Raw genomic sequence first — 26,091 nt, 5'->3', positions numbered from 1 at the left:
AATTTACAGGCACAAGTTCGGTAGCGAACGGGAGCGTAACAGGACCTTGCAGGAACGGGACAGGACCTTGCGGGTGCAGGCGGGGCTGAACAATCTGTCCCATGTAGGTCTCTACCACTAGTGTGCTGACTCATACGTTTTTTCTTTGTTTTCTGGTTCAAAGTGTCTTGCATTTCTTTCATAGGCTGCTCTCTGGCCTTCATGTTGGCTTATTTATGAATTTTTTATTTATTTTCTTTTTTTTTTTTTACAAAAAAAACGCAAAAGCGAAAACCCAGCCCTCAAACCAAGAATAGACATTAGTCTGAGTTACTGTAGCTTTCCTGTCAGTTTGAAACATTCTTGCCCACAAAACCGCTGCTCACTGGATTGTTGTTGTTTTTATTTTCTCCCCATTCTTTGTCACGCCACAATATACAGAGGCTTTATTTTTAGTCCTGTGGCTTGGTAATTAAAAAGGATCTCAAACATTGCCGTGGGATCACTACATATTTTTTCCGTAAGCGAAAATGATGGCTATCGCTTTGCATTGACCTTTTCAGCTTCGTTCTTATTGTAATTTCCGTGATGAATATTTCTTTTGATAACGCGCTACAGTAAAGTCCTAATTTCGAGGCAGTTCTGTTAGTGCACCGTCAATGACAATTACACCCCATTCAGCTTAATTTCCTGTTGTAAATGATTTGATGCATGTGGAAGACCAGTGTCAAGTACAAAATAATAGCCCGTTTAATTGCTAAATCATAGGCCACTGCAAACAAAATGGTATCAAGTGAATACAGACATATTCATCTAGCATTTCTCATGAATGAAAAAAAAAGGAGAGTCAAATAGAATCCATTTGGAAGAAACCATGCACAGTTTTCCCTTTATTTACTCTCATGAAACATTTGACTGTCAGAAGTTTTCCCTTCTTTTGGAGGCCTTTCCAGTACATTTTAAATTGTGGCTATGGAGATTTATAGTCATTTAGCTACAAGAGCATTAAAGAGTATAGGGACTGCTGTCAGTGGGAGATCCTGTTCTGATTCTCCCAGTAGTGTTCAGTGGGGGTTAATATCAGCATTGGGCCTCTAGATTTATTGTTTTTGATTAAACTTAGCAAGCCATGGCTAAGTGGAGCTTGCTTTGTGCACTGGGGTATTGTCATGCTGAAAAAACTTTTGGGTTTTTTTGCCTCTCGGTTTCTGTGAAGGGAAACAATCAATCTACAGCATTATAATACAACTGGGTGCTTTCAGCTTGACCCCCCCCCCCATATGGGTCAAATTGTTCATTTTGAATAGCTGGTTTGAAATATTTTTGGCACTACTACAATTGGTATTTTGAAACGTCTGATCTAAAGTGAATAACAGCATCAAATCTTTTTTTTTTTTTTTTTTTGTAATGTTTAAGACTGTAGCGGGATCTTGTAGAAGAATATTGTAAAAAGATGTAGATGGATCTTGTATATGGTTGTAGAAAGATCTTGTACAGTAAATTATTGTAGAAAGATGTAGAAGGATCTTGTAGATTGTTGTAGAAAGATGCAGAAGAATCTTATAGATGGTTGTAGAAAGATGCTGAAGGATCTTGTAGATTGTTGTAAAACGATTTAAAATTATCTTTTGGATTGTTGTAGAAAGTTGTAGAAAGATCTTGTACAGTTAATTATTGTAGAAAGATATAGAAGGATCTTATAGATTGTTGTAGAAAGATGCAAAAGGATCTTGTAGATTGTTGTAGAAAGATGTAGAAGGATCTTGTAGATTGTTGTAAATTGATGTAGAATGATCTTGTAGATTGTTGTAAAATGATTTAAAATTATCCTGTGGTTTGTTGTAGAAAGTTGTAGAAGGATTTTTAGATTGTTGTAGAAGGATTTTGTACAGTTGATTATTGTAGAAATATGTAGAGAGATCATGTAGATTGATGTAGAAGGATCTTGTATAAGAACATAGAAGGATTTTGTTGATTGTTTTTGGATGGATAAAGAAGGATTTTGTAGGAGGTTGTGAAATGATCTTATAGATTGCTGTAGAAGAATGAAGAATGATCTTGTACAGTAGATTGTTGTAGAAAAATCCCATAGATTGTTGTATAAAGTTTTAGAATGACCTTGTAGGGTGATCTAGACTGACCTTATAGATTGTATAGAATGATCTTGGTTCAGAATACACAATGTTTTATATAGCATTTTATATTAGGTTTGTACATTCAGACTTTCAGTAGGGTTCAGATAAGTCAAGTCATGTGTCATATAGCGCACATTTAACACAGCTGACCTGTGTAGTTGACCTAAAGTCTTTTACTACAGGACTTACAGCACCGAAAGACATCAGCACATTCAACTTAATCAAAAATACCAAAATAACTCCTACTGTTAGTTTGAAAAACACTCAAAAGTTAGAAAGGCCTGTATGTTAAACCCCAGGTTGTTCCAGAGCTGCAGAAAATAGCTTAGATTTACAACGTGAATCAGGAACAGATAAAAGTAGTTCACAACAAAACAACCTTTTGGACTGTTCATTTTTATTTTGTTTTCTTTCTTTCTTATTTTTTTTTTTTATTTATTAATTTTTTTTTTTCAAACAAAGCCCAGTTAGCACGAGCTGGAAACAACTGCTTGCATTACATGCATTCCACTTCCTGCCAGGTGCGTCAAAGTGCACGTGCTGCGATCTTTGACCACTAAGAGCTTCTAATGAGTAATAAAACAAAGAACTCGCCCACATGTGGAATAAAAACCTCCCATACAACATTAGAATCCTGCACCCCATCGATCATGTTGATTCCATAATGATACTGGCTGGAAAAAAAGGTTTAAAATGATAGGCGGTGCATAACAAAACGTCCCTACGATCACCTGCCCAGAGTTTGATTTCAGGACCATCTTCGCATATCTTTTTTTTATATCACTTTATTCTATCAGCGAAATATTTATTTATTTATTTATTTTTTACTACTACCAATATGTTGTTCTTGTATGTGAAAGTTATTCGAAACATATAAAAACAATACCCCGTCCGAAGTACTACGACGTAAACAAAAGAATCTAAATTCAATTCGATTGTTTAATTGGACCAAAAACACCTTACAGCATGTTGTACACCGGACCCTTATCTTTCTAAATAAACCAGGATTAGCAGCAGTGCATGCGTTTGTGACTCGTTGTTACAATCCGAGTGTAAGTACTGCATTTTTTAATGCATGTTGTTGGTGTGTACTGCTTATTCAGCAATAATTCTGAGGGCTAAGAGCTTTTAACACTATAGAAGTCATATACAGTTGAAGATCACCAATATAGTCAGGAGCTGTATACAGTAGTTCAGTGCCTTGTACATAAACCTTGTACAAAGAATCTTAAAATCAACATGATATTTCTTCGGAAGTCAATGCAATGAGGTTTAAAATAGGCAAAATGTGATCCCTTTCATTTGACCCACCTGAGCCGAATTACAGTAATCCAATCGAGATTAAATGAAGCACAATTTCATGGTCCGTTCAAGAAGGTTTTACAAAGGATCTGAAAAAATTAATGTTTTACGCTGTTTACAGCAGTTTAGACACTGACATAGACCTAAACATAGTTCTGTGTTTCTTTGGGTTTCAGTGTTGATTTGGGATCATGTTTGGCTTTCCGTTTTGTAGAAAGTTTGATGGCTGATGTTGACTAACTCTAAACCTCTTGGTAGAGGCAAACAGATTTTATGTCCAAATCCCCTGGTAGGCTATCAATCGTCACATAAGCACCTGATCCACCACCAGATTTTACACTGGCTATCAGCTGCTTTTGCTTGTTATGCCTCCTCATGTGCTGCCAAACAGCGACAGTTGTTTGAGGTTCAGTGCTTCACAAATTTCCAACATTTTAGACATGTGCAACTGCTTGTTAATGTGAAATCATTTGGGACACTTTTTTCTTTTTTGATAAAAATAAATCAAATTGTTTCTCTTACTGTATTAATACATTTTTTAAATAATGTTTTAATGTTGAACCCTTCACTGCAATTTGTATCTTTTTTTTTTTTTTTTTTTTTTTTTTTTTTTTTTTTGACAGGCATCAATACTAAACTTTTGTAATTTTTAGTAAAAAATAAATAAATAAGATGCTGGGGGGTTGAACTTTGACAGTAATAATAATAATAATAATAGTAATAATAATAATAGTAATAATAATAATAATAATAATAATAATAATAATAAAACAATGTTACGTCACCAGGAAATGCAGTTTGTAAATCCTTTTCAGTCACATGACATGGTGAAGGTCATGTTTAATATTGAAATTAAATCAAATCTAAAGTAATATTACACATAGCATAATATTACTTTAGATTTAATTTAATTTTAATATCCCAGCAAAACTTTGTACACGTAATAAAAACATACGGTAAACACTTTTTGCTAATAATTATTAGTTATTAGTTAAATAATTCTTATTTATTATTTAGTAATTATTAATTATTATTGGTAAAAACCTTTTAAAAAGCAGCATAAAATGCAGCAAATGATATGCAAATAGATGACAAGATCATGTCAGATTTATAAAAATAAAAAAAAGCAATAAAAAATAAAAAGGAAATGAGAAAAGGTTTGCTTTTAAGGGCTTTAAAAAAAGTGTACATTTTTGTATTATATTGCTCAATGAGTTCTATATGTTTTCATTTTATTGCCCATAATATTCACTCCTGACTACATAAAAAGTCCACAAAGGTGCTGCAGTCGAATAATCTCTTTTTCCAAACAATATTGGCCTGAAATGCTGGATTTGTATAAACTCGGGTCTGGCATTCTCTGCCATGATCCTCTGTTGTATTTCTTATGTGTTATTTGACAAGCTGCGGGTGACGTGACTGTCTCCACGTCGTGCACATAAACACAGAGAATACGTTTTTATTAAATCATAGATACGCCTGAGCTGTATTTTTTCCTTTTTTTTTTTACGTGACTCAGCAACAGAAGATCGTCATAATTCCCCAATATTAGACTTATTCATAGTATTACAGTGTGCATCAGTACCTCTGGTTCAACAGGGGAAAAAGACTGAGGTTTGGACTTTGATAAATCGCATTTCCATGTTTTATTTGCTGATACGATGCATAATGCATTAAGGCCATCAGTGCGTGCTCACGTGACTCCACTCGGGTTTTTACAATAGTAATTGAGAGGATTTTAAATGCAGGACAAGACAGTAATTGGCTTTCTGCTCTGTCCTGAACATGACTCGGAGGTTCTCGAGATTCTTTGAAAACATCATTGTTTTACTTTTGGTTGTTTTGTCATATATTAAAAAGTATACAGTATTTGTAAGTAACTTTGTAATATTGTCTGTAATACCATTTGACTGAGAATAGGAAAAGTGTAAATTGGCCTAATACATAATTGTGTGAAATAAATATACATAAATACATATAAACACACACTATATGGACAAATGTTTGTGGACATCTGATCCATCCAATTCCAACATCAAATTCTACATTTGCTCATCTAAAATAGTACTGAACTTTATAACAAAAACAAAAAAATCAGTAATGAATCATGAAAATGTGTTGAATAAAATAAATCTGAATATAATAATGAATATAATTGATAAATTACATAAGTAATGCATTTAATATTGCGCTCTCCGTGCTTCGTACTTTCTCCAGGCAGCGTGCTCACTCCGTGCAGCGTGCAGTCTCGCGTGTAAAATCAAACAGCACGTAGCATCTGTGATTCGCCCCTAGAGGCCACTCCTATAATGACGGTCGAATTTCTCAGCCGATGCATCAAAGAATGCAAGACGGAAAACTATCAGATTTTTTGCCGATTATTCGACAAAACCTATGAATCGGTCGACCTTTAGTGTGTACCGTAATCCCCCGTTTATCGCGGTGTTTACGTTCCAAAACCTCCGTAAACGGACGCCACCCCAAAAATGCTATTTTATGTATACAGTACTGTACTGTATTAACATTTTACTTCATTTTAAAACTTCTTAAAAACAATTCCCTATACGTTTTTTTTTTGGTCTATCGTGCTATCCGCAAGAGACCGGAAAAATCTGCTAAAAACCGATAAACCTGGGGCGCGAGATTCGAACCGCGGTAAAGCGGAGGACTACTGTATATGTAAATTGTGTTTCAAGATATTATTTTATGACGTCTCAATTTTTTTTAAAACACGTTCAGGTTTCCTGCATGTCTGCGCGTTCTTACACTGATTCAATAGCTTTGGCAGAAATTTCACACCGCTGCTTTATATGCCACCCGTGTCTGGTGAATGGCCCAGTGGAAATGTACAGGAGGGGAAAGAGAGAGGTTATGGGGCATCATCTGCATTATAATCACCCGAGTTTGCCACCACCAGGTGTGAAAAGCTGTGACATGCACATAGAGCAACCTTTTTGGGATATTTCATTATGTGTGAGTTCTGTGAAATCCTCCCTAATTCTGTGAAAGGGCCTTAATAGGAGGCAGCGAATGCACTCGCCAGGGCAAGACAATGAACGAATATTATGCAGTGACAAACATGCACAAGCGCAGTGATCGGTAAATAATCATTTCTAGAATTTTCACTCGGTCTTTCATTAGCGTTTTATTCCTACATTTGTCGCTTTACTTCATTCAGTTAACATCTATTTATTAGTCGGTTGCTAAAGTTGCATCATTTATACATCTTTGACCCGCTGATATCTTATGTCCGGTGATGATGATGATGATGATGATGATGATGATGATGATGCGGGCAACGAAATCATGTATTTTCTCCCGGAGCCACGGTTCATCGCCTCACGTCCTGGTGACTGTGGGAAATGTGGGAACATCTGACTCTTGGAGAATGTGAGCTCTCTGTTTCTTCTTCGCTACAAGCCTTTTATTCATTACCTCCAGATGACGATTCTCATAAATCACAGATCTTCCGTTTCGCCACAATGCTACGCTCACATAATTACGGTCCCAGCTCTCGTTATTGTGCTGCCTGGGCGACGGATTTGCCAAATCGACTCCTATATTAATTATCCCCGCTTTCAATTACACCTTCGTGAAATCTTCGTTCCATTCATTAGCCTGCGCCGGATGCAGGCAAACATGCTTCGTGATAACCGAACCCTGCTGGTCATCTGATGTGGGACGCTACGAGTGACACCGAATATGAATGCTTCTTCTGGAGTGTGTGGCGATACCGAGACTGAGCTCCTCTCCTCCCCGTGGCCTGGCAAACGGAGGGCATATGGCCTGGCAGGACTGCTTGGTGTGCGACGTCAGAACTAGTGCCAGGTCTTCACAGCTGGCGGCGGCAGCGTGCCAAGGGAAGCTTGTCCGTTATCCCCTGCACACAGGAAGCGACCACAGTCAAACGGGAAGCGATAGCAGGAGGAACCTGGCTCCAGATGGAGGGATCGGTGCAAAACTGTCAAACGATGCACTCTGCACCGTATGGACATCCTCTATTATTTTTCTTTTTTTTCTTTTTTTTTTTATCTTTCCCTCCTGTAGCTAATTTTTTTTCTGGCTGTATTGTGGAATGTATAATTAGTCAGGTAGTGTGGAGAGTCTGGAGTACCAGGTGACATTTCTGTGCTTGATGGGAACCTGGTAGGCTTTATGTGTATGTACAGCATTTGATGAGGGTTTGTGTATGCAGAGACCCCTTCAAAAAGGAGGCCACCAGCAGCATGTGCTAATTAACACACAGCGGAGATGAAGCACACCTCAGAGCGTCTCCAGGGTTGGACCAGGTGTCCCAGCGGAGCCCCGGCTCAAACAAGCTGTCCTCCAACCACCTGCAAATTCAACCTTCCAATTACCGCTCACCAATTTTTCATGGCCGCGCTGTGTTCTGCGTGTGTCCCGCCACTTTTCTTCGCGTTGTGTGAGGACCGCAGTGAACTTCTTTCCGTCCGAACACATAATTGTGCAATTTTACTTTGCCTGAAGTGGTCTTAACAAGTGCGAGTGATGAAATTTCATTTTTGACGGAAGAAATTGGAAAAGAAGAAATGATACTTTACTCTACAGTGGCACAAATGCTTTAAATTGTTGTTTACTTTGATCTTAAGGCTTTTGATTATTATTATTATTATTATTAATTTTTTTGGTCAGTTAATTGCACAGCTTGTGTGAAAGGCCTTGAGTCATACTGAGTCAATTTGGAATGTTCCTGTCACAATCATGCTTCTCACCATCGTCCTGATCTCATTGTCTCTGGGATGAAATGCAGGATATTTTTTATTTATGCTTTTGGCTCGCATGGCTTGTTCCTGCTTAATGTTTCTAGATCTTAGTCACAATCCTTTTCTCCATAAGGACTGCAGTGTTTAAGACTCTCCACCACGGTGCTATTAAATGACACTATAGTTGATATATTATTAGTAATAGACACCGAACAGGCATAACATTGACATTATAACATTATAAGCGGTGAGTGAATAACACTGATAATCTCTCTTTATCAGTGCACCTGTTAGTGGGTGGGATATATCAGGCAGCATGTGAACATTTTGTCCTCAAAGTGTTCGATGTGTTAGAAAATGGAGAAGCATAGGGTAGTTGAGTATGACAATGGTTAAATTGTGATGTCTAGACGACTGGATCAAAGCATCTCTAAATCTGCAGCTCTCGTGGGATGTTCCTGGTCTGCAGTGGTCAGTATCTATTTAAAGTGGTCCATGGAAGGAACAGTGGTGGACCGGCAAAAGGGTCGTGGGCGGACATTGATGCACGTGGAGAGCGAAGGCTGATCAGTGTGAGCCGATCCAACAGACGATCTCCTGCAGCTCAAATTGCTGAAGAAGTTCATGCTGTTGATGCTCTAAGGGTCAGAAATGTTTTGGGCAAAAGGGGCCCAATGCAATATTAGGCAGGTGGTCTATACGTTATGCCTGATCAGTGTAAAGTATAACTGTAGAAGATACAAATATAGTAGAAAGACACCAATTATAGTATATGGTTCTCTGGTGTTTGTAATGTTTTAAATACTATAATCTCACTCTTGATGTCACCCAAATGAGGATGGATTCCCCTTTTGAGTCTGGTTCCTCTCAGGGTTTCTTCCTCATACCATCTGAAGGAGTTTTTCTAGCCACAGTTGCCCCAGGCTTCTCAACAGGTATAAATATACGTAAAGCACTTATTTTAATGTTTCTTCTATAATTCTTACATTCTATAAAGCTTGAGACAATGTTCATTGTGAATCAAATAGAATAAATGAAATGAAAACGCTGACCAGCCCTTTGAAAATGATCTCAGTGATTAATCTGTTATAAACAGCAGCTTCTGAATGTAAAAATTGATAAAGGAGTACAAAATGCAGACCGGTGTTTAATAACGTTGTGGTTTGCGGTTAAACCCGACTTATTCAGTCTAGCTTTATTCAGCTGCTTGTTGGAGGATGCAGGATGATGAGGAGTGTGACTGCCAGGGGGATGAAGCTCTTGCTGTGTCTGGCAGGAACGACCCGGATACTTCAGCTAGGTCTACCATCTGATGGTGGGCTGAAGGGGTGAAGAGTTTATGTTTGCAGTAAATATAGTAAATGTCATTATTTAAAAAAGAGAGAGAAATTTGAGAGTTTAAACCGTTTACAAAATTGACATTTTATTTGTCACACATGCACATACCAATTTTATAGTCAGGTGTCTACAAACTTGTATTTATCTATTGTAAGTGTGCTGTGAAGATGTGCAGGTTGAGGTTGTTGTGTATCGAGACCAGTCTTTTAGTCCTTGGAGTTCCTGGTTAAGGGCCTGAACTTCCTGTGGATAGAAACTTCTCCTCATTTTTTCCTGCTGAAGCGATTTCCATGACCGCTAAACATAGCAATTTGTTCCTTCATTTTACTGATGCAGATACTGTAGCTACATTCAGCTTTGTGAGAGCAGGCGCAAGCCTTATATACCTCTGATTCAACTTTGCACATCGCTTGCTTTCACTTATATGTATGTATGTATTTATTTAGAGAAGAGAAGAGCTCTCTGCAGCTTGCACGATGCGTGTACTGTAACATAGCGAAGCTCTTACTAGTCCTCCTTTGTTTTCTGGATCATTCGAACCAAACAAGGTTGACGTCTAGATTTAAATGATTATTAGGTGTAATAAGGATTAAAGTAAAAATTGGTTGAACTCTTGTGATGAAGACGGTTGTCTTTGTTGTAGCTTCGTAGAATGAACACTTCTGTGTGTGTGTGTTTGCATGTGCTCAGCCCCAGTTGTCACACCATGTACTCGTTAAAGTCTCAAAAAATAGCCAAGCTGTTATTTTTTTATTATATTGCAACATTGGATATTATTGGAATATATATATATATATATATATATATATATATATATATATATATATATATATATTCCAATAATATATTCCATATATATTGGAATAATGCCAGATATTTTTAGACGGCTGCATACGTTTCCTGATGTTCGTGCAGTACGTAGCAAGGCTTTTTCTCCAACACTTTGACATCATCATCAAGTCTCTTTAAGTAAAGGAAAGAAATGTGGTCTATGGTACATTTTCATAGCTGAGGCCGATGCGATACGATTCACCCCCTATTACCATGCGATTCGATTTGTTTTACAAAATAAATTGATTCAGTGGAAAAATATGATTCTATGCAAATCGATATGGTACAGATCGTTCACTTTTATTACTTTGGTCCAGACAGCCGATCATAAAAGGTTTAATTAAGTGCCTTCTGACTTCTAACGTATGGCCCTTTCACATACAGGCCTTTTTCCATCTCCAGGAAGATGCAGCTCTACCTCTGCCATGTTAATCTATATTCTATGTGACTCTCGGGACACGCCTCCGTCTCCGTAGTGTTGCGACACGGCATAATCACGTCTTAGCAGTGGTGCTACGAGAACCCGATTAGCGAGGAAATCGATCTGCATATCGATTATTATTCACAAATTATTGCCACTTTCTAAATAATAAAAGTATAGCGCATCTACTTAGAATTGTATCCTAAACGTATCATTTTTAACTCTTTACCGATGCGAACATGATGCATCGCGATACACTTCGCCAACTCGTATCCGATGCACACTTTTTAAATCCATGCTTCACATCGTTAACTATTATGTCGATGCCCCGGCACAAATCTGTGAATCTCACCATCCCTACAATCCGATGGTTTGTTCATCCGTGCAGGTTGAGATTTTGATTTGTGGACTCAAGGACATGAAAAGGTTGGTGTGGATTGTTTTTTCACTTTATTAGGTACGCCTGCCTTGACCATTTCATCAGGCACATATGCAATACAGATGCACTTATATATGATTACAGACTGTAGCCCATCTGTAACTCATCCATCATTGAAAAGCGACCACTATAGGATCACCAGATGTGGCCAGATGTTATTTGGATAGCGAGCCCATTCTCAGCACAGCAGTTACACTGATATAGCGGTGTGTATAGGTGTGTATCTCTGCAATCAGAAATTATATATCGAGAAGTTTTGGAGGCGACGCTGATAAAATGGCTAATGGGTATAGCGCTGATTAACAGATAAGTGGGTGTGAGAGGTCAGTTTATTTCGAGCGTTTATTTTGTTAAGCACGCCGGTCTTCAATTAAACACATTAAAGTGGATTCGGTGAGGCGGTGTGCGAGGGGTCGCTGTGGTCTCGGTTGTCTTGCTGCCCTTTCTGCTCTTTATATCCGCCGACTGTGTCACCTTGACTCCTTACCGCTGGTGTGTCTCCATGGGCAACCGCCCGCTCCAGTCACAGCGCGTTTGGCCAGATGGCATTGTGGTCACCACACAGAGACTGGACATTAGACGCTAAAAGAGTGTGAGCATGTGTGTGTGTGTGTGGCTCGTGTTTGCAGTGCTCCTTCCGCCTGTCTGTTTTGTCATCTGCTATGTGAGCTACATGCCACTGATGATTTCAGCAGTCTGATTTGAAGACTGATTAGCCTCAGGGTCCAGTCAGAGTACATCTGTCACTTCTCGGTAATAAGTATGGTAATGCACGTCCAAGCGCCATATGAGCTTTTTGGCCATAAGGTTTACTTACCGAAGCCTTTCATCCTCCTCTATACGTCGCAGTTCCTCGACTTAACACAGGGGGTGCTGTGGATTCATGTTGAACCTAACAGCTCAGGTCTGCTATACATGTCCTTGGTTTGTGATGAACAAGGAAGCTGATGAAGGACAGCTGCACTGTTGAAGCATTCGTTTCCCATAAAACTGACCCTGTGGTCCGAAATGAGCTTTCTTCACTTTTTCCTGCTACTACGATTGTGAAGCTTAACTTTGGATTCAGGGCGGATTCGCTCAACTCGACTCAACTCAAGCTTCGTCATTATTACACATACATACAAAAGAACAAAATATCACTACTAACAGACCAAAGGGCTTTTACACAGCAATAGTAAATATTAAACATATAACAGAGCTATAGTGTGATACATTTTAGGCAGATGTGACAAAAATGAGGTTGAAATGTGCATAATTTGACAGAATGAGCAGAGGTTTATAGTAAATAGTTAAAGTTCCTGAGTGCAGACGTCTGCATTTTTGGGTGTAAATTAGGGTCTGTGTTAATGTCCATCGAGTGACTATTAATGACCATAGTGCAGTTCAGCTTTTATAGCACTCACTTTCTGTTCCAAATTCATGGAAGTTGTTGTGAAATACCGCATCAAATCAGTATGTGTGTCAAAGAGCATTTCTTCCTGGGAAAATGAGGTACTGTTCCACAGCTGGATTGAGCCATCACATCACTCACACTGATTTACATTCATGGGATCCAGAGCGACTTACAATTGAGCAGCTGTGGGGTTAAGGGCCTTGTTCAGGGGCCCAGGAGTGGCAGCTCATAACCTTCAGATCCAAAGTTCAATGCTTTAACCACTAAGCTACCACCTCCTGATAACGCTGTTGTTACAAAAAAACCCTACCTGATGTAAGAATTTCACCCAGCCAACAATTGACACTAATCTGACAAGTGGTAGATGTTAATTTCCCAAGTGGTAAAGCTATCTAAGGTATGACCTATCGTCAGGAGATGACTTCCAGTCCAACAGCCATTTATAAATGACTCTGCTCTCCAGGAGAGATAGATGGTGTTTCCGTCTGACCAATCGAGGACACTGCAGTTGGCACTCCCCTGCTGTTTCCAACTCTCTACTGTATTTCTGTTAGCATACAGTATTTAATTATTTGTTTTATTTATTATGTTTATTCAGTTATATTGATAATATATAATATATATAAATTATATTTCATCTGTTTTTATTTATTTGTTCAATTATTATTTTATTAATAGCAATTATTTTCTATTTTCTATTTTGTAGTTCAGTAGTAAATTTACAAGCATCCTTTAGATGAATGATTTAAAACATAACTACATTTTTCACAGCACTACATGAACAGGGTTTTATTTGCCAGTCACTGACCACTGTTACACTCATTCATTAAAAAAAAGCTTTATTTTTTATGTAGTAGTGAATTTATTTGACATTTATTTGACATTTTTTATAGAGTATGAGAATAGAAGATAAAAAAAAGGCAAAGTTTCCAAAGTTTGGGATCACAGTGCGTTTACCTTTTTTTTTATTTTCGAAATTTATTTATTTATTTTAAATTTTTTTTTAAGATATATTTGTATTTGCATTTTGATGTAATATCGCAATTAAATGCAATAAATAGGTTTAGTTTTCACAGATATATGAAATTTCAGCAATAAAATAGTTTTTTCTATTTTCTTTTTCTTTTTTTTTTCTAAAAAGGAAACAAATGACGTTCATTTTAAAAGACGTCTTATTTTCTTTTGTAAACTTATGTCGCTCTTTAATGAAGAAAAAGCGATTTTTATCCGATCACTAGATTACACAGCACCACGTCCGTTTATCGCAGAAAATAGTTTTTCGGGGTCGGTTTTGATACGTGACTACCATGATAGACAGGGGACGCCTGTATTATTATTATTATTATTATTATTGTTATTGTTGTTATTGTTATTATAATAATCAGTTAATCTACGAGTCTGTGGTGCCCTGATGCCATGAATGTAGATGTTTGGTGTATTTTTACTGAATGCTCTTGAATTAATGATTGAAGGAAAATAATGCAGTGGCTGAAATCAGGTTGTTGGGTAAATGTATGTCTTGCTTTGATTCAGTGTAAAAATGTTTTCCAAAACAAGCTTTTATATTCGAGATACAATCGCTCGGTATTGTACCTCGGATATAAGAGGCAGTCCATTGATGGATTCCATCTGCAGTATGTGGAAGATAATTCATGTTGACCTTCACCCACACTGATTGGTAGCACTCAGGAAATAGCAGAGATTATTGGGTAAAAGCCGACTACGAATGCATTGTGTCCCAAAAAATTGCATTGAAATCTAGAAAACAACGTTCTTGGCCCGAGTCCGGGTTCAAGGGTAGTACTGAAGTCGTTGCAATCTTTGAGCGTCTCCTAGAGCACGACCTTTTATCTAAGGAGTGGAGGAGCTTTGACCCTACAACAATAGCAGAGGTTGGCAGCCCTCCATTAGTAAGAGAAAAGGTTATCCTGGGAAGAATCATAGGAGTCAATGAGTGTGTGTGGCTTTGCTGTCCGCTTTGTGTCCACTCCAGGGCCTGGAATGTGAGCGTTACAAATGTTTCTGATCCATCCAGACTGAGCCGCCAGAGCCTCAAGGTTCTGCCTCCGTTGCCAAGGAGACAGAGCCAGGCTGGCAGTCTGTGTGTGTGTTTGGGGATCTGTGTAAGAGAAGTTCTTAGATCTCCTCCTCTGTGGCTCTGCTTTACCTGTGTAATCTGTCAGACCTGCACTTTTGTGTTGTCTCCAGCAGATTGGAAGTGAGCGGGAGACCACCACAGCTCTGCTAATTGCGCAAATAGACCACCGCTGTTCTTAATGCCTCCGACAGCCATGGTTGTGCGGGTTGTGCGGGCGTGCACGTTTCTCTTTTCTGACCCATGCACGATTTGGCTTTATGCTAAACCCAATTAAGCAGCATGTCAGAAAATCATTAGTGCTTGAGGCTGTGCTGTAGCGATGTGCGCAAAGCCTCTAAAGCGACGCCAGCATCGCGCTCGGATTTACAGAGACTCATTTGAACCCACAGTAGAAAAATCATGCGTGCCGAATTCCTTTCTGATCTTATATAGGCACAAAATACAGTATAAATACAGCAAAAGTCATCATTCTAATGCTTATATGCACATAAAGCAGAGTTACGGCTGCTAGTAATCCGGTATTTTAGTAATCTGATAAGAGGTACTACATAAGAGTGAGGAACATACGACAGGTCTCTTAATATGAGCAAGTGATCTGTTTTTCTTTTTGGAAAAATGTAAATTTCTATTGCTAAAATCGCATAAAAGAACATCCGTGAAATCGAAAGCCATTTAGCGCATTTAATAGTCATGTTACGGTACATCCAAATACAAACACAGCTGCTTTCAGAAAGTCCCTCCGCAGTAGCCGGAGATTACGGGAAACTATTCGTTTAATGAAACTCATAATTGTTCTCATTAATGCATGTATTTATTAAATCCTGCACAGTATCGCAATGTGGTTTTCTTGTCTCTGGGAAACGCAGCTTGAAATTTCCACGCACCAATTCCGTGTGTTTGGGGAGGGACCTTTTGAACGCGCTGTATAAAAAAACTAAAATATAAAAATCTAATTTAAACGATTTTAAACACGGTAACCGCACCGTACGGTGTTTTCTTTGTTTACGTTCAAAACCAAACCAAACTTTGGAAACGTTCAGAATTTTTCTGTGGCCTCAATCTTCTCCTCGGCCCTCGCCGTTCCTCCACTTTCCCTTCTGCTGCGTCTTCTGTGTTCCCTGTCCAGAGCGCTAAAGAGTTTAACAGGTGGTGCGTCAGTAATAAAGGTCCGTGGGAAACAGGGTGTCGCGTGTTTAGTTAAATGGACTACTGTAATCGGATTGCTTGAGTTACTTGAGAAATCGTTACAGCTCTACTCAGGATTATACCCTGTATGGACACAAGTTTGTGGACACCTGACTAGGATTCGTATGTGCTTTTAGAATATTCCACATTTAGTTTCCATTTGCTGTGTCAGCCTCCACTTTTTAGGAAAGCTGTTTCACTAGATTTTTAGAGATTTTTGATCATTTACTCACAAGGGTGGTAGTAAATTCAGGGACTGATGTAGGTGTGGTGAGGAGGCCTGGGGTCCAGTCACATTTCCAACTCATTGGGGAAGGTGGAAGCTCAGTGGTTAAGGCTTTGGGATACTGATCAGAATGTCAGGGTTTAAGATCCAGTATTACCCTCAGTGATCAAGGTGTGCTGTAACATGGATGACCCTGTGCTCTGAGCCCAGCTTCCTACATCTCTGAGATATCCGAACAAAAGAACAATTTCCCTGTGGGATCAATAAATATCTAAATAATTGTAATTATAAAATAATAAGTCTAATTATAATATAATACGTTTAATTATGGTTGTCATTTGGAATTTCTGGACCGTGAACCTCACGTGTGATAAAAAGCAGGGTTAATAACCTTGTCAGTAAATTTATACCATGTTGTTTACGGGTCTTTATATGAGTTTTGTTTATGCTATGATCTTTAAGATTTCCTCCGGGTCCTGCTTGTCAATTCAAGACAATCTTAGTAATGTATATAAAAGCTCTTGGGGTGAAATGAAAAGGTCCTTATTTTCCTGACACCATTTCTCATTCGTTTTTGGTCGTATGGAATGTCAGGGTGCTGTTCTGAGGTCGAGGGTGGTATCGGTGCTGAGCAGGTCCAGAAATTTCACCTCTGTGTTGTTTAGCATGAGCTCCCATTGTTTCCTGGGACTCGATATAAATGGTAAACTGGGTTGAACTTATAATTTTGTTAATGTTTGTTTAATGTAAGTAATGTAAATAGTTTTTTTATTTATTTATTTATTTTATAGCTTCTAATTGACAGTATAACTAATAGTTTATTAGCTATGGCTCATCTGTTCTACTGCCATTATTTGCAAAATAGTAATAAGTTGATCAGCAGGAGTCATTAATAGCTGTTATTATGGTGATCAGATTGGATTATCTGAATGACCAAACTACAAGGTGTAGTTTTCAGAACAGAAAACCTGTAAATGAACAATTGAAGACGACGAATCAGAAACAGGTTCATTGGCCAAGTGTGTTGGCACACACAAGGAATTTGGTTCCAGCTGTTGGTGACTCTTAAAAGTACAGACATAAATAACACTATACATTTTAGCTTGGACTATGATTTTTTCTGCTGTTTTAACTATGTTGCAGTCTGTTCAGTCGGTTAGCTACCAACCTAGTTATCAATATCAGTGCAATACAGGATCGGTCGACTTCTAGTGCAAAATAGATCAATTTACAGTACCATACTGTATATACTATACAGTGTATACAAATGAGGCAGCAAGCATGTTTGCCGCCGCTCAAAACTACAAATAATTTAGCAATTGTATCGTATCGTTATCGTCATCGCAAGTTTGAAAAATCGTAAGTCGAGCCATTGTAACTCGGAGGACCATTCGCTTCCTACTCACTGTGTATCACGTGACATGCTAAATATAATCATAAATAAATGCACCGGTAGGCAGGTAGTGACATTTTTCACAATTTCTTGACGTAAGAAAACTGTAACATCTCATTAGCTCTTAGCAAAATCTGTCATTCGGCTTTATTTCATCATCAAAGGCGATCTCATCGAATCGTCGTGGTGCCGTGACCCGCGTAGCGTATCGTATCGTGTCAAGTCTAACGTTAAACCTCATGCCGCGTTCCTCGCTCTAATCTCATGCGTTCTTTTTGTCTCTTGTCTCGTTTCTCCTCCTCATCCTTTCTCCGCTCTGTCTCTTCTCTTTGTCTCTATCACTCTTTCCTTTATTTCGCCTGCAGAGGAGGAGGTGGAAAATTTCGATGTTTCCAGCTTACAGGAAGAGGTGCTGCGGAACATCGAGGCTGACAGCTTCTGGTGCATGAGCAAGCTACTGGATGGCATTCAGGTAAATTGATTCCCCGTTCGCACAGATCCTGAGCTTTTCTTCAACTCGCGCTGTGTGCGTGTGTGTGTGTGTGTGTGTGTGTGTGTGTGTGTGTGTGTGTGTGTGTGTGTGTGAGAACACTCAGGCAGAGGGTTGCACTGCTGGGAGAGGAAACGGCGTGTGTGTTTTGTGTGTGTGTGTCACCTGCTTACAGTAGCAGCGCAGCACAAATCCCAGGCGTGTTCAGTCTCATTCTCTCCCTCCTTCTCGGGCCTCTCTCCAGGAACGAAAGCGATGATGAATATTCTCATTCTGCACCATGGGTACAAGCAACCTGCTTACCCAAAAGACCCATACACGAATCACCACTGGGACTTGGTGCGCCCTGTCCCGCTTTGCCTTTCTCTGTGTGTGTTTGTAACACTGGAAAACATCAGTGATGCCTACACGCATTTATCCAGAAATGTTTCAGTACAGGGCTTTGGGTTTGGTGCACAGGCGTACTAAATGCCGTCCTTTTTACGTGCGGAACATAGTTACAATCCGAGTTTCCTCACAAACATATTAAGTGGTGGACCGCAAGTTTGTTTAGTCTCCGCCTCGCACTGTTGCGTGCGTCACTGTATTTCCTTTTTTATTTTTTTATTTTTTTATAATTACACTTGAAAACATACACAACGACACAAGGGGTATAAACAAGAAACTAGAGTTCACGCAGTGTCACTGTGGCTGACTTGTAGTGCGGCGAAATACGTCGTGAAGTGCGTTGTAAAAATCTTATTTTGTTTTGCGCATGCGCGAAACGGAGCCACTTCCGTTTTTTTACGACAGTCTTTAGCGTTCGCTTGAATATCTTAAATCAAATCAAAATCACATTTTTTTTGTCACATACACATACATACAGGGTACGACATGCAGTGAAATGCTTTTTTTCAAAGGTCTGGCATGAGGGAATAGGATGGGGAGAAAAACAAAACAAGGAAAAAGAAGGCAGATAAATGAAGTATTAAACTATAAAAAATATAAGAATATATAAAGATATATATGAGAAAAAAGGTGTATATACAAAAGGTGTATATCTGTCTTTAAAGGAGAAAATCCTGACATTTCTGCTTATCGAGGGAGGGATGAAGGATGAAAGGAATTTGCTGCAAGTATGCTGAAATGAAAGAATTTAGAGAATTAAATATTAAATAAAAAACAAACACACAGACACACACTTTTATATATATATTACCAAAATAAGGTCTATCAAATGTAAACGTTTGAATTACATTTTTCTATTTATTAAATTTCACTATAATAAAAAAGTGTATGGCATTTATTTGATTTATTCTTTTTTTTATATATATATAAAATATTAGGAAATATTATTTTATATATTATTTAACAAAGCAGGTCTTATATAAAAATGTTTATAACAATTTTTTTTATAAAGTTTCATAATAAAACTTTTGACGTTTACAAATGCTAATAATAATAAGCTGCGTTAATTATAATAATAATTTTCAAAAAGATACGCAGTTTTATGTTTCGCATTCCTTTCCTCCTATCTGTACTGAAATTGACCCGAACCGTGAATTCTGCATACCGTTAAACCTCTACCCCTGACTTTGGCGTGACGCAGCACATAAAGCCCCTGTACACACCCCAGTATGAGGCTACACTCAAGATGCTGGATCATCCTCCTAGTTTTCCTCCCAGTTACTCAGAAGTCAGTGGGGAAATGCCATGTGGTTCCAGTCAGTGTTTTCTCATAGTTGTTTTTCCCTCTTGATGAAAGACTGCGTAATTACACCTGCGGGTTTGAAACAGCGCTCAAAAAAATGGACTTTTCCCCCTCAAACACGCCGCTTTGTCTTTTTTTCCTCTCTGCCACACACTGAGGGTGCTGATGATCGTCCCCTCCACAGTTGGAGGTCATTTATATTCGGCGAATCACCTCTCGTTCCTGGCAGTAGATTAAAATGCATTCGGAGCCCCAGAAGCTTTTGTGCTGTTTTGTCACTAATTACTGCGGTAATTTGTGTATACAAAGCGGATCCTCATAAGCTCTAATGACTTTCCTCCGCTCATTGTTTTTTCCTTCACACCTTCACGTACGCGCCTTTAATGGCATGCAGCATTTGCTCGCGAGTTGTTAGTGTCACCCAGGTCCCTGCGTGTCTCAGTCTCCATCTCCGTCTGCCGCGTACGTGCGCGTGAACCAACACCTGCAGTCGATTCTGGTAAATTCGTCGGTTCAGCAGGGAAAGCCACGCGTTCATTAGAAGCGATGTTCCGCTCGGCGGCGTGCAGTTACACCACTTTCACATCAGTTTGAACCCGAGTTCGCCAATGTGGAACAGCTTTTCTTGTTTCCTGGCTATGTGATCCCTTTCTGTCCCTTCAACTCAAGATAAAGCGAAATATCAGTGTGACGAGGCACCGGATGCGGTCTGATACGGTGACGCCTCGAAACGCTTGTTTTATGAGATGACAGTTGAGTTTTCAGCACAAAGTGGAATACAAGCTGTGAATTATAATGAAAACAATACAAAGAAACCCCAAAAACATCAATTCACAATTCTTTAACATTTTTAAACATGCAGCACCTTCACTGAGCAGGAAACCGAATCAGCAAAGAGATTGCTGTGTGTGTGTGTGTGTGTGTGTGTGTGTGTGTGTGTGTGTGTGTGTGTTTTCCATCTAGTTCTACGCCCATACACAGCTCTCACACATACTGTATACAGCTCTCACATGCACAACACTCTCACACCTGCATCTCACACACATACAGCTGTAATGAACTCGACTACCCCTGAACTTTATTCAGCTTTGACTTCTGTCAAGACATGAAGAGACATGCAGGTCCAATAAAGAGCATAAGTCAAAGCTGTGAGTCCGATCACATTGTGTCTAACAACCATTTTTGACTCTTCGTTTGTCTATTTGCTTAAAAGACAATGCTAAAAAAAGGTTAGACTCGCATATTTCCTACCAATCACACGGCGAGCTCTCGGCTCGTCTGCGCCCTCTCGGCTCGTCTGCGCCCCTTCTCCAAACTGTTTCCACAAAGGCACACAATTATACAGGATGCCTTTGGATCCGCATTAGCATTTCCTTTCACTTGAACTAGGAGACACAAACCTGTTCCAGCATGACACTGCCCCTGTGCACAAAGTGAGCTTGATAGAGATATGGCTTACTTAGTTTTGAAGTGGAAGATGATGAGTGGCCTGTTATAGAGCTGTGATCTCAATTCTCCTGAGCCTTTACCTACAGACCTCCTCACCCTTCTTCAGTATCTGGCATTTCTAACACCTCTGTGGCTAAATCCATAAGTTAGGAAATTCAGAACCCTAAGAAGACCTTCAAGAAGTTTTGTATATGTGTCTTCTTTATACATCTTATGTTTGCATTCATTTTGCAGGGTACAGGCTGAGCAAAAAAAAACATTTATGGTATTTGGAGGCCTTATCCTGAGCAGTTGAGGGTTAAGGGCCTTGCTCAAAGGCCCAGCAGTGGCAGCTTGGTGGCGCTCAGATTTTTTTCTTTTGACCTACAGATCCAGAGTTTAATACCATTGAGCTACCACCTTCCTATCTCTTAAATGCTCTTAAAAAAAAAAAAAAATAGAACAAGCACACTCCAAAATCTAGTGGAACATCTTCCCAGATGAATAGAGGTAATTGTAACAGAAAATGGGACTGAATGTGGAAATAAATATTCAGAAAAACATCCCCAAAATGTCCGTCTTTGTAGTATAAGCTTAGGTTTCTAGGTTATAAATTGGAAATAATGAACAGTAGGTAGTAGATATGGCTAAACACACAGTTTCTGTTACCATCACAAAGTGTGTTTATAGTTACATTATAGACCAAAGTATTGGGACTCCTGACTTTCCCAGCCAGACATCTTTTTTTTCTTCAAACTGTTTAAGATGTCTTTAGATGCGGTAGCATATATTTTCTCTTCACTTGAACTAGGAGACCCAAACCTGTTCCAGCATGACAATGTCCCTCCATGAAGATATGCTTTGCATGGTTTGGGAGGAAGAGCTCCTGCTATAGAGCTGTGACCTCAACTCTATTGAACACCTTTGGGATGAATCTCCACAAGCACACTCTGATATCTAGTCTTCCCTAAAGAGTGGAGGGAATTCTAAGGGCAAAATGGGACTAAAAGTCGGAATGCGATGCTTAAAAAGCACATATCGTACTTATGCGAATATAGTGTACGTTTAATGCTTTGGAAGTGATTGACATGCTAGTTTCCCATTTAGTTTTATGTTATGCTTTCCATTCTCTTCGAAACAAATACTGCTTGTTTTGTTGCTTAGAAACTGCAAAAGCACAAACTGTTCAGTCATGAGGACTTCCTGTGGCGGAAAGCGTAAAAGACTGCTTTACCACCGACGCCCACTAAGGGTTCGATAATGTTCATGGCCTAGAAGTGAATTATCAGTTACTATAGAAACTATATTGTTTTCAAATGAGTACATCAATATGAACCTGATATGAACCGCCTCTTTTAGACACATGCTGGGGTTCATCAGCACCATCTGACCAATCAGAATCGAGCACCGAGCGGCGCCGTGTTCCAGCATGTAACATTTTCAAGCTGCGTTGGTTGCGTCGAAGGCGTTACTTCAAATCCGTTTCGTCCGTGCTTAGGTAATTAGATACAGTTTTGATTCTGTGGGTTGAGCTCTCACTGTAGCGTGCCGCTGAGCGCGTGGGCGTGACAGTCAGACAGAGGGAGTTTTGTTTGTTGTTTGGCTGTCGCCTCTACCGTTTAATATTGAATGATGTTAAACACACAGTGTGGCAGGTGGAGCTTAGCTGCGCTCAGGGGAGAACACTGTTCGCAATTACAACGGCTTAACCTTCTGTCTGCCACTGCTCCACGTTAACCCTTCGACTCGCACGCCATCGCAAAACATCGATCACGTTCCTCCACCCAAGTATTAACGGAGGGGATCCTGTCAAAGTACCCAGTTGATGTAAATCCTGGCACACTGACTGTAATATCCTGGTGTCATGCTGAGAAGGTTCACAAGCACTTTCCCACAAAAAACCTGGTGGATTAAGGATGATTTTTATAAAGCAAATCAGTGTCTTTTCTAGCAAAAGACCCTCACAGCATGATGCTGCCATTTCCATGTTTTACAGCTGGGATCGTGTTCTTCAGATGAAAATTGCTGATTGCTATGGATTATTGAACAGTTTTCATGTCATACTACCAGCTCCTGCAAAAGGCTGGTGATCATCTACAAACTGTTTTTTTTTTTCTTCTAATGCTAGGTTTAAAATAGGGGTTCATCATGGCAGCCATGGCTCTGTAGGACACCACTACTACTGATAAAAGACGTGCGCTACTTGTCGTACAACCACAAAGAAGCCGTGAAACAGGCCTCCAAAACCAGACTCCTACAGTCAGTTTTAAACCTTCAAACAAATGGAGGCATCAATTTGTCTTTGGTCAGCTTTGGCATTGAAAAAAAATGGATTGATTTTATTAGTGCATGTGAACACATTAACACTGTGTCCACCTTAATGTTTAAAGAGATGCTTCTTCATGCTTCCAATACTAATTCATTCCGGTGCATTTGTTCAAGATCTGTAAGTCGTCCATTCATACAGCAGCAAATGTGGAGTCTTGAGGCAAAATTATGATAGCAGACCCTTTATGCAGCCTCATAGATAAATAATCAACTCAGCAGGGGAGCAAGGCGGAGATCATATACTGTCAATTTAGCAGGAATGAAATTATTTTTCAACTTCAGAACGGTTGCTTCTTACAATTTATTTAGCTGTAAGGGAAAAAAAAAAACTGCTTATTTTGACTTTAAATTACCCTCTTCTCATTTATGTCAAGTTTCTTTATTCTTTTTCTCTGGAGCTGCATAAATATCCCCGACATTAGTCATTACCGTGCCGTGGCTGCGCGTAGCCGCTTATCTCATTTCTGGTTATAGATGGAGCACGGCATTCCTGCAGATATTCACAGCTGGAGTAGGCATTGATTTTGTCGAAAGCCTAAAATCAGTAATAGTTTTGTTAAGCCAACTCTGGCTTCGCTCAAGCACGTCATCTCCAGTCCAGTATGAAGAGTTAATAGAAGCATGCTTGCCTGATTGTTGGAATTGAGCTCATTTACACACACACACACACACACACACACACACACACACACACACACACACACACACACACGCACGTGTGCAGGATGCAGTAGAAACTCTAGGATGGAAAGCCAGCTAATTTGGATAGATGGCAAATTTAGATTGGTAGATAGTTGGATGGATGAAGAGACACTTGAATGAATGAATTGCTGATTTCATGAGGGATGAAGAGACACGTGAGTGAATGGATGGATACGATGCATCAGTGAAAGGGTAGATATAGACTGGGATGTATGGATAGATGTACAGGTAGATGGGTAGATATACACTTTGGTGAATGGATGGAAACTTGCTGGAGTAGGTGGACAGATGTCTGTCTACTCATCCTCTATGCAATCGGCAATTTATTCATTCAAGTGTCTCTTCATCCATCCAACTATCTACCTATCCAGATTTTGGATGGAGGGATAGTTAAAATAGGAAAATGGATAGATTCAACTTGGATGAAGGGATAGTTACAACAGGTAGATGGATGGATAAAACTTGGATGGAGGGATAATTACAACAGGTAGATGGATGGATAAAACTTGGATGGAGGGATAATTACAACAGGTAGATGGATGGATCTAACACTTGGATGGAGGGATAATTACAACAGGTAGATGGATGGATAAAACTTGGATAGAGGGATAGTTACAACAGGTAGATGGATAGATCAAACACGGATGGAGGGATAGTTGCAACAGGTAGATGGATGGATCTAACACTTGGATGGAGGGATAGTTACAACTGGTAGATGGATGGATAAAACTATATATATATATATGTGTGTGTGTTTATATATATATATATATATATATATATATATATATATATATATATATATATATATATATATATATATACAACCCCTGGCAAAAAGTATGGAATCACCCTTCTCAGAAGATGTTCATTCAAATGTTTAATTGTGTAGAGAAAAAACCAAGCACATATATGCCACAAAACAATTTTCACTCAACAAAACAATATTCTGGCTGTATAAAACACTTAAAAACAACAAAGAAAGATAACTATAGTCAATTACAAGTGTTTTACAGATCAAACAGAGGAAAAAAATATGGAATCACACAAATCTGAGGAAAATTATATGGAATCACCAAATAAAAACACTACTAGTACTTTGTTGCACCACCTCTGGCTTTTATAACAGCTTGAATTCTCTGAGGCATGGATTTAGCTAATGACAAACAGTATACTTCATCAATCTGTCTCCAGCTTTGTCTTATTGCAGTTGCCAGATCAGCTTTGCAGGTTGGAGCCTTGTCGTGGACCATTTTCTTTAATTTCCACCACAGATTTTCAATTGGATTGAGGTCCGGACTATTTGCAGGCCATGCCATTGACATTATATGTCTTTCCTGTAGAAATGTTTTCACAGATTTTGCCCTATGGCACGATGCATTATCATCCTGAAAATGATGCTACCATCACCAAACATCCTTTCAATTGATGGAATAAGAAAAGTGTCCAAAATCTCAACATAAACTTGTGCATTTATAGAAGATGTAATGACTGTCATCTCTCCCATACCTTTACCTGACATACAACCCCATATCATTAATGATTGTGGAAATTTGCATGTTTTCTTCAGGCAGTTGTCTTCATAAATTTCATTGAACGGCACCAAACAAAAGTTCCAGCATCATCACCCTGCCCAATGCAGATTCGTGATTCATCACTGAATATAACTCTCATCCAGTCATCCACAGTCCAAGATTGTCTTTCTTTAGCCCACTGGAACCTTGTTTTTTTCTGTTTAGATGTTAATGATGGTTTTCGTTTGGCTTTTCTGTATGTAAATCCCATTTCTTTTAGGCGATTTCTTACAGTCCGGTCACAGACATGAACTCCACTTTCTGCCCATTTGTTCCTCATTTGTTTTGTTGTGCATTTTCTGTTTTCAAGGCATATTGCTTTAAGTTTTCTGTCTTGGCGCTTTGATGTCTTTCTTGGTCTACCAGTACGCTTCCCTTTTACAACCTTTCCATTTGATTTGTACTTGGTCCAGAT

General features: G+C 39.1%; 1 protein-coding gene across 5 annotated transcripts in view; it reads left to right on the top strand.

Moving 5' to 3' along the window:
• Positions 1 to 26,091, top strand: part of tbc1d22a (TBC1 domain family, member 22a) — a 182,495-nt gene that overhangs the window by 79,726 nt on the left and 76,678 nt on the right. For 4 of the 5 annotated variants that reach the window (XM_046873155.1, XM_046873153.1, XM_046873154.1 and 1 more), the window contains one exon: positions 17,830 to 17,936. In XM_046873155.1, the coding sequence (XP_046729111.1) occupies positions 17,830 to 17,936 (107 nt within the window). Of the gene's footprint in view, positions 1 to 17,829; positions 17,937 to 19,006; positions 19,128 to 26,091 lie in introns of those variants that run through there. The other variant, XM_046873156.1, reaches the window with a different exon arrangement.

Source organism: Silurus meridionalis, chromosome 18 (assembly GCF_014805685.1).
Source record: "Silurus meridionalis isolate SWU-2019-XX chromosome 18, ASM1480568v1, whole genome shotgun sequence".
Taxonomy (NCBI): domain Eukaryota; kingdom Metazoa; phylum Chordata; class Actinopteri; order Siluriformes; family Siluridae; genus Silurus; species Silurus meridionalis.
This window is presented reverse-complemented; position numbering and strand designations above follow the sequence as displayed.